The following is a 12,300-nucleotide window of genomic DNA, read 5'->3' as shown; positions in this document are numbered from 1 at the left end:
GCTTCTTAAACTCGTGTTTAATTTACTTCTAAATATAGAATTGTGGGTCCATATTAGAATTTTTGCTTGAGACATCAAAAAGAGAAAGGGGTTATGTGAAGCCAAATGAATTCTACTTTCCATGAGACACTTTGGATGCAACTGCTTTTCATGCACACAGCCACACGGTGTACCTCTAGGACACACCTTCTTTGTTCTCCAAATGTTTTCTTTCCATTCATTTCTACACCAAACGGATAGACAGGATGAAAGATGAGGTCTGTCAACACGTACCGTCCTGAGTTTCCTTTATTCTAGCTAAGGTGAAGTCTAGAGTGGACCTACTTACTGCAAACACCTAGGCTCATTGGAAAGTGGTGACAGACGGCTTCCTCCACCTTATGACAGCAGCTAGAGAGCCCAAGTCGGAGTGGAGTGAGGACCACTTCCTGGTTGCTCCCTGCACTCTCCTAAGAGATCTGACTGTAACCTTATCCAAGAGAAGATTCCGTAAACTCTGGATTTGCAGGGTTGTGTCAGGGCATTATGTCAGCAGAGTGAATATGTGTAAGGAATACCTATTTCTGGACTGGTCCATGGGGTTGCTTGCCTGTCCATCTTATTGATGACACAGCTTCTTTTATTGAGGGTATCTTGAGACTGAGGGGAAAGTATAGAGGACTCTATTCTTATAAGACAGTCAGTCACTGGTCTAGCCACCTTAGGGTCTTCAGATGATTATGGAAAAAGAGCCATTGATTTGGGCTCTAAACATCCTGTCTCTCAAGTGGATGTCGAGCAGTGGCCGCTCTGAGCAGTGCAAATCCACTCAGTTAACTCTGCGGCCTGCCTATGTCCATTCCTTCATTCTGTGAAAATTCCTCAGTGAAATACTGACGTCCTGCAACTCTGGACAGAAAAGTTGATTTGGTTTTTTTTTTTTGTAGTAAAGAAGCATATTCGATCATGAAGTCAGACTCAATATTTTGACAACTTTAAGCCTTCAGGTTTCAAAAGCACAGTCTTCACAGAATGGCGTCTGTTGGGTCTGACATGCAAATGCTTTCAGAGTCTCCTGTCAGCTCTAAAGGACACTGACCTTCACTTTGACATTAGCAACACTTTAGCACAGGACTAAGTTTTGAGTCACTCCAGGCCATTCACTAGCCTTCCTTCCTTCCTTCCTTCCTTTCTTCCTTCCTCTCTCCCTCCCTCCTTTCTTCTCTCCCTTTCTCCCTCCCTCCCTTCCTCTTTCCTTCCTTCCCTCCTCTCTCCCTCTGCAGTGTGGAATTGTAGAAAGACGTATACACCACCCTGAAAAGACTCATCAAGCAGAGACCAGGAGCAATGCACGGCTTGTGAGCAGGCTGGGGGCTGCAGACACCGCTTCCCACTTCAGGCTGCAGGTGGTGCTGTTCTTCACTGCTAATTTACCAGCAAGGACAGCACCAGAGCACCAAGGCAGCCAAGGTGCCTTCTACCACAGAGCAAGAGGCAGCTCAGCCACGGTGGAGGCTTGATCCGCGACACATTTTCCAACATTCTCTCCATCCCTCCAACCCGCCCTTTCCCTTTTCTTAGTTCTTTTAGGCTCTGTGTTGATTCTTTGCCATTAAACAAAGCAGTTTAAATATACAACATATCTTGATCTTTGTGACCCCTACAACATTTTCACCCCCTTCCCTTACTTTTCTTAATTCTGTGGTATGCACAATGACTTCTTAACTGCATTTTTGTCACTTCCCCCTTTCATGTATCTACCCCTCTCCCTCTGGCCCCACAACCCCCTCCCACCCTTGTAAGTACCCATTTCCTGGTACTGTTTTGTGGGGCTTTGACTTAGTCTTTCTAAAGAATTGCCCTATCTGAGCTCTCCAGAGAGTCTACTATTCATTTGTTACCCCTTGCATATACTCAGTGGGTTTACTTATATATTTATAGGTACACACATTTATGGGCACCACAAATGAGAAAAACTATGCAAGCTCTGTTTCTCTGGGTCTGGCTAACGTCACTTAATATAATTCTTTCCATTTCCATGCCTTCCTCCATTACCCTCCCCCCCCCATAAAAAGAAAGATGGCTGTATATATCCTACAGCAGAAGCACAGCATAATAAAAACCAGGAGATGAAGTTAGCCACTCATCACCATTACAACCACATCAAAAGTACAGGTAGGAAAAAGCTAAAAAGAAAAAAAAATCGAGCAATTTTGTTTTGACAGCATAGTTAACTATATGTTTATCTACTTTGAAAACAATGGATTACATCACCGTTATATTTTGCTAAAGAAATAAAAATAACTGCTTTGCAGGACAAATATCCTCATCTGAATGTTTTACGGTTTGCAAACCATTACTGTTATCAGGAGCTGGACTCCGCCACGTGTGTGCATCTTGGCTGTATGGGGTTGATATGGGGTTGACTGGTCTCTACCTATTCAGTGGAGAATCACCAGCGGTGGCTTAACCAGCACTCTTGCCAGGTTAAATGGCCAAAGCAACATTCACTGTGATGCTCTTAGCATTAAACCTTAAGACAAATAAGAAACAGGCTTATATATTTAGTATCACCAACTATGGATGTTACAACAATGTCAATAGGATAAATTTCATGCCAATGATGGCTGAGCTCCTTGAGAATCTTCAAGTATAAGTGTTTGTTTTCATCAGTTTAGGGTTTGTCACAAAAATTTGCATGTGTAAGTTCTAAAAGCAGACCGTATTTGGAATACTTTTAATTATATACACAGAATAACTTTCACAAGATACCAAGTTTAAAAAAATATGGTATTTCCACTCATTGTCATACAAGTAACATGTTACCTCACTATTAGACTTCTTTCAGAATATATCTTCAAAGGTATCACTGTCTGGGTACTGGTGGCTCACACCTGTAATCCTAGCTACTCAGGAGGCTGAGATCTGATGATAGTGGTTCAAAGACAGCCCAAGCAGGAAGGTCTGAGAAACTCGTCTCTCCAATCAATTAGGAAGAAGCCAGAAGTGGTAATGTGGTTCAAGTGGTAGAGCTCCAGCCTTGAGCAAAAATGCTAAGTGACAGCACCATGGCCTGGAGTTTATACCCCAGTACCGGCTCATGTACAACACCCTCCCCTCCCCCCCCACCATACCACAGCATTATTTATTGTCACAGAATTGAATTGTCTAACCTCATTGCCATCTAAATTCTGATACAAAACTGCATTAATATTTATTTGCCTTTTTTAAAAAGACAATTTCTCCATGAGTTTAGCAGATACATATTTTGAAATAATCACAAGGCATTTAAAACATGGTGAGCAAAAACAAATGTGGATTTGAACATGTAATTGACTTAAGAAATTTTAGGTCAATTGACTTGAGCATGTTTTGATTTGTCTACCAGATGTTGCCACAATGCATTTTTACCCTCATTTGGAGAGGACCATAGAGCTGAATGAACATTCGTGCAAGAAGCAGAGAGTGTGTGCAAACACTTCACCCACAACTCCCTCATTTTCAAATCCTTCCCTTATATTACTGGCTACCGGCTTCTTGGATCCCATCAATTCATATTCACAGGGTCCCTGGACACAGCTGAGCTGATGTCAGATCCACTTCTAGCCCCCACACTCTGAAAAAATACTTATCTCCATAAGCCTCAGTTACTTTATCAGCAAAATGGGCCCAGTGATAATATTCCCTCAGAGAATAATGTGAAGATAAGGAAGCTGTTCGAGTACCTGGAACCCTGCCTGGTAAGATGACTGTCTTAAGAAATGGCTCAGAAACCTCCGTAGTGCCTGCTGAGCTCTAGGCCCGGGCAGGGTGTGTGCTTCGGTGTCCTTTGTCTAGAGGAACAGTTACAGGAAAAGTCTGAGACCAGGGAGTAGACAGTTAAGGGCCACCAGCATAGTTAACCTTTTATGGATGGCCTAGGACATCACGGAGGTGATGAAGTACAGCCGACGACCCCAGGGCTGGGAGTCACAGTCACCTCTGCTTGAACTTCGACTGAGGAGAGACCCAGTCACCTTCAAAGACCTTGCACCAGAGCTTTATAACAGATCTCTTCCTTTACTTCCCTCCCTTCCTTCCTTTCTTCCTTCTTTTCCTCCCCCTTTCCTTCTCTTTTCTTCCCCTTCCTTCCTTCCTTCTTTCCTTCCTTCCTTCCTTCCTTCCTTCCTTCCTTCCTTCCTTCCTTCCTTCCTTCCTTCTCTTTTCTTTCTGTCCATCCTTTTCTTTCTTTCTCTCTCCTCCTCTCCTGTCTTTCTCTTTTCCTCCCTCCCTTCCCTTCTCCTTCCCCTTCTTTCTTTTTTCCTTCCTTCCACCACTTAAGTCATGCTCCCACCTTTTCCACTTCAGTTATTTTTCAGAAAGGGTCTCCACTGTTTTCCTAGGTAAATGAGAACCTCCTGCCTCTGCTTCCCACGTAGCTAGGATCACAAGCAAACAATCTCACACCTGGCTCACTGGTTCCCATGGGATCTTGCTATGCTATGGCTCAGGCTGAGCCCTCTTCCAATCTACCTCTCCAGTGGCTGGATTTCAGGCATGCAGCAGGTAAGGCCCAGCTCTCTAGTTTCTCAGCCCACGAATGGTCCTTCCACTTGGAGTTCTATGTGTGACTCCTTCAAGAGGTGTGAGTCTTTCCCTCGAACACCAGATTCTTGTCCTATCTAATTATTGTTAATCACCTTGAACACTAGATTCTCGCTCTGTGTAAAGTTCAAAAGATTCTTAACTTCATCCTGACCTCCTCTACCACAGAAGAAGTCTAACCATGCTACTGCAGAAGTGCTTAGACCTGCAGATGTGAAAAGGATGAAACACACCAGACAGACCCAGGAAAAATAATTGTCAAAATTGCTGTTTATTCTCATTAACTCGGTCAGAGTAGCTATTTAACTGAGGCAGTGTGTGTCAGTGTAGGGGGTGGGGGGCTGTTTGCTGATTTTAAAAGCTTTAAAAGGATAATGTCCCAAAGTTAAATAGCAACCACTACTACTACTACGTCCAGCTAGCTGAAAGGTAGTAGTATATGTAGAGCACAGGGCTCCTCATAGTCTGAGATGCAGCTCTATCACATAATCACTGTAAGGTTCTAAGTGAGATACTTAAAGTCTGTTTTTCCCCTTTGCTTATCTATAATATAAATAACCTGAAAGAACCTGGCTCACAGGGGTGTTAGGATTCACTGAGCTAATGTAAGGAAAGTGCCCGCCACAGTACCTAGCACATAATGGCACCTACTTCCTCAGAGTGTATGAGATATTTGTTATGATTGTTTTCTCTCTTGCTCTTATACCCCCAATTAAAAAAAGAAAGAAAATCTGATATTTCGAAGGTGCCCTCCAGTACAGAACCTAATTGGTGTGTGTGGCAGAAATGTTTTATTTATTTTAGAGATAACTAGTTGCAGACTCAAAGTCATGTTGGTGAGCAATGGCTGAATTCTAATCTGAACCCAGGTCTTCAGGCTGGTAGCTCTGTGGCAGAGTGTAGTCTGGGCAGAGATAGTACTCCAGCTCTGGAAAAATATACCACCTTGAGGAGAGAAATCCTGAAAGGACACTGCAGAAATCCTCTCTTACACTCAGTGGAAACAGAAGCATTTTGAAGTATACAATTCAGAAAAAAAAAAAAAAGAAAAGGAAGTGTATACTGGGTGCTGGTGGCTTATGCCTATAATCCTGGCTACTTAGGAGGCTGATATCTGAGGACTGAGGTTGGAAGCCAGCTCAGGTAGATAAATTGGAGACACTCTTATCCCCAAGTAATCAGCAAAAAGCTGGAATGGAGATGTGGCTCAAGCAGAAGAATGCCAGCTTTGAGCTAAAAAAGTTAATGGACAGCACCCAGGCCCTGGGTTCAAACCCCAGTACTAACATATACACACAGAGATACAGATACACACACACACACACACACACACACACACACACACACACACACACACACACACAATTCTATTTGAGCCTGAAACCATCTTCTGTGACAGCTCTGACCCCAACACGGTTGCCTTACTTTCACCCTTACGCATAACCCACAAAATCAACAAACCTAGGAAGACTGATTTTTCTTGTCACATCTAGGCAAAATACCAAAAGCAAACAAGCATTCCAGACAAAGGTGCATTAGTGTGGCAAAGCCCTTCCAGCTAGAAACCTAGACCACGCGTGGCAAGCCAGGTGAGACACGCCTATTTATTTTCAATCCTGCTACTGGTAATTTGAGGTTTATGTTAATCCTCCTGCCAGCTTGCCATCTCAGGGTCATGTGACTATCAGCAGAAGGGGTTCAGTTTGGGGCAAGGTTAATGAAGATGCCTTAGAGTGATTACTTGGAGAGAAAAAAAATAAAACATCATTTCATAGTTTCATCTGAGGGAATCATTCCTGCCAGTATCCTTCTTTATTTTTCTTTCTTTTTGCTCACCACAGAGAGAACCGTGTAGAGGTTCAGTTTGGTTTATGGAGGGAAAGACAACCCTGGATGTCCCTTTTGTTTCTTCTTCCGGCTGGGGGAGGGGCGCGGGTGGAAGGAGGAAAGGTCAGGCAGCTGGTTTCGGGTTTCCCTGTTGAGCTGCGTGTGCAGTCCCCGCTCCTGGCTGTCTCCGTGTGCCTGGCTGCAGATCTGTCGGGCCGCACGTGTCACAGCCCTGTCCTCGAGCTGCTCCTGCCAGATGGGCAATCAAAGCCTCCAGGAAAGCTTTTTTTTCCCCCATTGGCGCCTGTGTCATTATGTGTTGTCACCAATGGTTTCTCGGTTTTTCTGTAAATTGCTGCATACACTGTGGTTTGGCCATGCCAAGACCTACTCGCTGCTGTACAGAGCCAGGGCCTTCCTGGTGAGCACTCCCCGGGCCTGGCCGGCTTTGGTGGGTGAGGGTGGGGAGGTGGAGTCCATGGAGAGAGACATCAGAAAGGGCAAAGAGCACAGAACGCGGGGCAGCCAGTGTGCGGGGACCCCTCTGTCCCGGGGGACCTTCCCACTCAGCTCAGTGCAAGGAGAACGAGGGGCCACACCTACCTGGTCTGTCTTCATTTTGGGAATCACATCGTCGGCAGAGCTCGGGGATGGTCTTGAGTGACGTGACTGAATACTGAATGAGAAAAAACCAGAGGAGAAAGGCTGTAAAGCAACAACTCAAAATGGGGAGCACTGAATGCGGGGGGCAGGAAGGCTGATGCAGATGCCGCGCACTCAGAATCCGACATCTTGACTGGAAACCCCTTTGGTACAACTACTGAAACATCTAAAAAAATAAATAGCAGGAAAGCTCGCGCTCCAATCGCCAGCCAAAAGGCACACCCAAAAGAAGGCTAGCTCACCCACCCTCGTGGGATTCCAGCAGTCTGGCAGCCTGCTCTCTTCTGCCTATTAGCATGGAGGCAGTCACAGAGACCTTGAACACGGTGGGGGTGTTAGGCAGCACAGTTCTGTCTCACACTGGGGAAAGTTGGAACGATCTGGCCTTGAGCGTTTACTGAAGATGGCCAAGGTCTTGGTATAATAGAACCCTAAGGGCCAGTTTAATGCGTCAAAGTCAACTAAGGGAGCACTGAGCTTCTGCAGCTCCAGGTAAGTGAGTATGATTGCAGGGATACTCACTGACTGCAAAAGCCCCCCACGGTCACCCGGGGGGCCGGTTTTACTCATGGGCCCCTGGAGGCTCCACAGGAAATACCAGGGTGATGACATCACCAGGGAGGGGAGCTGGGTCTGTGTTTGAAAGCTCATCTGTTTCGTGTATAGATTAGTTTGAAAGGAGAGAAAGCACCTTTCAGTGTCCCAGTGCCAATTCGGGGACTGGCTCTCAGGATAACAAATTATGACACCAGGTGGCACAAAATCCGAAGCGCTCAAACAAATGTAAAATCAATAGCGATGATTTATGGGAACTACATTTGATACCGATCAATCTTTCTTTCGAGAAGGGTGTTTTAAGACAAAATAAATAGGATGAGCTCTTTCTTTAATCGAAGGCAAGGGACTGTCTTCAATCATGCTCATATTTTAATTGGCAAAACGCAGTTTGGTTAAAGGGAAAAAACCCCACTTTGCTCTCTACCTCTAAATAAATGAGCATGTATCATGAGTTACTTCTCCAATGCAAATTGTTTCTTTTGGGGGGTGGGATTGAGAAAATATTTACTGGAAAAGAAAAATGAAAAGAGAATAGACATTAGGATTATTCCAGCATCGCAGAAGAGGGCTGTGTAATTAGAACGCGTTTTTCAATACGAAGGTTCTGGAGCGGTCTTAGCATCGATAAATGATAGATGAAGCTTCGCCTTGCAGCCACAGGACAGCGGCCCAGCGGGGCCAGCGTGGGGGTGGAGGAAGCTGCTATCAGCTTGCCAAACTGCACGGCACACACCCGTGTCCAGCGTTCCTGAGTGAAACACTAAATAAGATCTCTCCTGACTAATTAGAGAAATTACCTTTACCTATCTGATGCAATACCATTCTGTTTTTCTGGGCCATTCCTCAGAGACTACAGGTGCTCTAGGAAATCCACTGCCTGGGCAGAGAGAGGGATGGTTGTCTCTCAAACCAAAAATGAACCCCAGCTGACTTTTCCTTCCACATTATGTTCTTGCAAGGTCAGGGAGGACACAGGTGGCAAAGGCATCTTTCTTGATACCACTAAGTGATGTCACGCTTCTAGCCACATACAAGCTCTCTAAGGGATCCGGTAGCTCCTTGAGACCAGCTGGTACATGTTAAATAATTACACAGTCCGTCATTCAATTAAAATCGGGGACTCTTGTTTTGGTTGTTGTATACACCCTTTGGCAAAGTCTAATCCTCCCTCCTTTTCTCCCCCAACCCCCACTTTTCTTCCAAGGCCCAATTTTAGAAAGGCAATTTCAGAGGATGTTTCAATATAGTTCATGATAGATGCCATAAAGCTGGCAGCGTTGGCTGGAGATACAGCTGATTTAAATGGGTCGGCGGTTACCTGTAATTTCCAGAGCATATATCCTACTCCCAATCCAAAGGCAGACACACGAGGGTCTCTGATTTGTTCAGCCTACTTTCAAGTCTTGGCATTTGACCACAGAGTTTTCCTTGGATGAGGTTTGTGTTTGAGCCGCACGGCTCCCTGCGGCGTGAGGGAATGGAGTGAACAGCAGTGTTGCCTGCTGAGCGGCGCCCGGGCCTGAACCACCGAGCGTGCCGTTGGGAGCCGCGCCTCTTTTGTAAAGAGATACTTGGACTTTTTGAATCATAGGCATGTAAAGGAACAAAATCACCTTTAAGAAAAAGTTACGTGTTGCTCCTGGGAATAGAAGTAGAGTGGCCAAAGGTGAAGATGATGTGTTGGTCAGGAAATGACAGTTGTGAATACATTTAAGGGTGTATGGAATGGGCTGGGAAGGTGGCTCAGTGGTAGAGCGCTTGCCTCCCATGCATGAGGCTCTGGGTTCAATTCCTCAGCACCACATAAGCAGAAAAAAACAGAAGTGGTAGAGTGCTACCTTGAGCTGAAGAGCTGAGGGACAGCGCCCAGGCCCAGAGTTCAGGCCCCATGACTGACCAAAAAAAAAATATGGAATGCCCCCATTCAACAGAAACCCAATCTCTGGGCAAATCCATCATTATTTGTAAAGGCACCAAAAAAAAAAGGAGCAATGTATCGATTTTTTTCAATAAGTACAAACACTTTATCAGGACAGAAGGTAAGCCTTAAGGAATGGCCATAGAGCAGAGCAAGCTGTCAAGTGAGGAAATGCATAGGAAATAAGCCAGAAAACATTCTGGAAACTCGTTTACTTATTTGAAGACTTGAGAGTAAGCACGTGACCCAGGAAGTCTTTTTTGCAAGATTCTACCATCTGGAAGCTGGAATAAAAGACCTTCCACCCAATTTACAGGACAGATGGCCTTTTATACAGAGCTGTCAGAGTGCCACCTTACCTCATTCCCAGGACACCAGCCAGCAGCAAGTACTGTTGCTTCAGCCTATCAGAACCAAAGCCCAGCACCTCTGTCCCGCCTTGGGCCTCCCAATGAAAAGGCTTAGTTAGTTCCCTTGGTTCCTATTATCCTTGGTGATGAGAAAAGAGAGGACCTGCAGCTACTTGAAAAGCTTTATATTGTACTCCCTTTTCACGACAGTACTCTAATACATTCCTTTTATCTAATTCCTCGAGGTGATGCCTGTAGAATCAAGTGGAATTCCCTCACTTTTCTCTACCACATCTCAAGAGGAAGCCTATCATGAAAGGCTGAGTAGTCCTCCAGCTTCTCCATGTCCCAGTGAGGCCGAAGTGTAACTGATTCTTTTGTTCTTTGACTCTGAGTTCACCTGTGCTGCAAGGTTTTTCTCAAGCCACACAAATAGGCCAGCTTGTGTTTTGCTTTCTCCACCCAGCCCTGGCTGACGGTTCATTCTAACCGACCTTTCTCTTTCCAGCCCTCAGTAAATACCACCTTGTCTTCTGGTTGTTCCTTTTCTGTGAGTGTTGGCTCCCATAAGCAATGAGGAGGAAAAATATCTTTGATTTGTGTATAGATGATGCACATAGGACTGACTAACTGTTTGAACGACTGCACCCACATGTGCATACATTTTACTACATCCTGCTCCTGGTGCTATAGATATTCAAAGGAGCTTTTTCATGTTTAAGTAAAAACAGGGGAATTTCTTCCAAGTCCTCACATTGACACTAGAATAATTCACTTTATCAAATGCAAATTTGACATAATTTCCTCTTTTGTTGCAAATCCTTTAGTGGCTCGGAAAAGCCTACGGGACAAAGCCTGCGTGGCCTGGCTTGGAAGGAGCTCATACCTCTCTCCCTTTTATGCCCTTCTCTCTGATAGCATAATAACAAATACCTTGAGGTCCCCCTGCCTGCGTATATCTTTATGTATGCCTTCCACCTGCCTACGATGATATCCTGCCCAGTTCAATAGGTAAACTCCTTTGAATTCTTCAAACTTTGCCTGGGGAACATTTCTACGGTATCATCTCTGACTCTCCCAGATGGAAATAACACTTCAGATTTCCCATCTGTGGTCCTTGGAGCAGTGGATCAGCATCATCCAGGAATGTGCTGGGAATTCAAATTCTTGGGAGCCATCCCGGAGCTACTGAGTTAGGAAATCCGAATATGGGCCCACACAGGAGATTCGAATGTGTAAGGTAGCTGAAAGATCGCTGCTGGGTAGTATTTCCTTCTACTACAGAATCTAGCCTATTACATTTCTTCTATATGTTTATATAAACATTTTGATTGGTTCCTGTGTAGGTGGACAATATTTTATTTACATAAGAAACTAGGAAGTTACTAAGCTGAATTAAACGAATTAAGCTGAATTAAATGACTTAAGTGATTAGTTTGTACTTATGGAACACTCTTTCAGTACAGACTGTAATTTAAAATCTAGCAATGTAATCATGGTGTGCTTAAAAGGAAACAACACTAATGTAATTCTAGCAGGAGGACTTGCTGATGCCTTCGCCTTTTATATAAAGGACAAAGGAGGAGCCAGAGATCTGGATCTAAGTTGTATCTCTGTGGCTCTAGGTAAAGAAATCATTTCACGTCTTCAGTGCCCAGTTTTCTTATCTATGCAATAGAGATAATTACACGAGATAAGGAAGGTGAAGCCATTTTGCAAACTGTGAAGTCCTGTTAAGTAAGCCTTTTGCCTCTTCTCCCTAACCTGTTTTCCACGAGTGTGTCGAGTGCCCTCCCTCCTCACCTTGATTTCTGTCAGGATGGTAAGTTCCCAAGATCAAGACATCAGATAGATAGAAAGAGCTGGGAAGGGAGGGGCAGAGCTGGGAAGGGAAGGGAAGGGAAGGGGCTCAGCACACCCCAGCATGTTATCTGACTCCTCATTCTTCTTTCCTCACCCAAGAGAGTGGGTGGCGGAGGGCCGGGTCTAAACACAGCTTCCTTCACAAGCCACACAGTCCATATAACGCAAGAGCTTCTCCTCAGCCGGCCCCCGGCCAGGTCTGTCAGCCTGCCATGCAGAACACTGAACACGCACAGGATCTATAATGACAGGGCGTGATTTCCACACTGGGCTCCTGGGGTCTCCGGCCACCCTAGACATGTTGCAGGCCTGGAGGCTCTGGCACTTATTCCCGAAACCTGGAGCCAGCTGGGAGAAGCGGCAGACATGACTCAAATGGTCATGAGCCACAGAAAGGAAAGAAGACTGTCTCATGTACCTTTCCAAGCGAGAGACTTTCAAGATGAAGGCCCTGTTAAGTTTCTCAAAGAAACACTGGAGTCATCCACTCCAAGAGCTATCCAGAAATCCATCATTTCTCACGGAGCTTTCCAACAGGCAGGCCAACATCTCGACAGG

General features: G+C 45.1%; 1 protein-coding gene across 5 annotated transcripts in view; it reads right to left on the bottom strand.

Moving 5' to 3' along the window:
* Positions 1 to 12,300, bottom strand: part of LOC138818163 (synphilin-1-like) — a 131,868-nt gene that overhangs the window by 44,830 nt on the left and 74,738 nt on the right. For all 5 annotated transcript variants that reach the window (XM_070009101.1, XM_070009098.1, XM_070009100.1 and 2 more), the window contains exon 3: positions 6,994 to 7,066. In XM_070009101.1, coding sequence (XP_069865202.1) covers positions 6,994 to 7,066 — 73 coding nt within the window. The remainder of the gene's footprint in view (positions 1 to 6,993; positions 7,067 to 12,300) is intronic.

The sequence above is a fragment of the Dipodomys merriami genome, unplaced genomic scaffold, assembly GCF_024711535.1.
Source record: "Dipodomys merriami isolate MVZ:Mamm:240054 unplaced genomic scaffold, mDipMer1.0.p SCAF_72, whole genome shotgun sequence".
Taxonomy (NCBI): domain Eukaryota; kingdom Metazoa; phylum Chordata; class Mammalia; order Rodentia; family Heteromyidae; genus Dipodomys; species Dipodomys merriami.
This window is presented reverse-complemented; position numbering and strand designations above follow the sequence as displayed.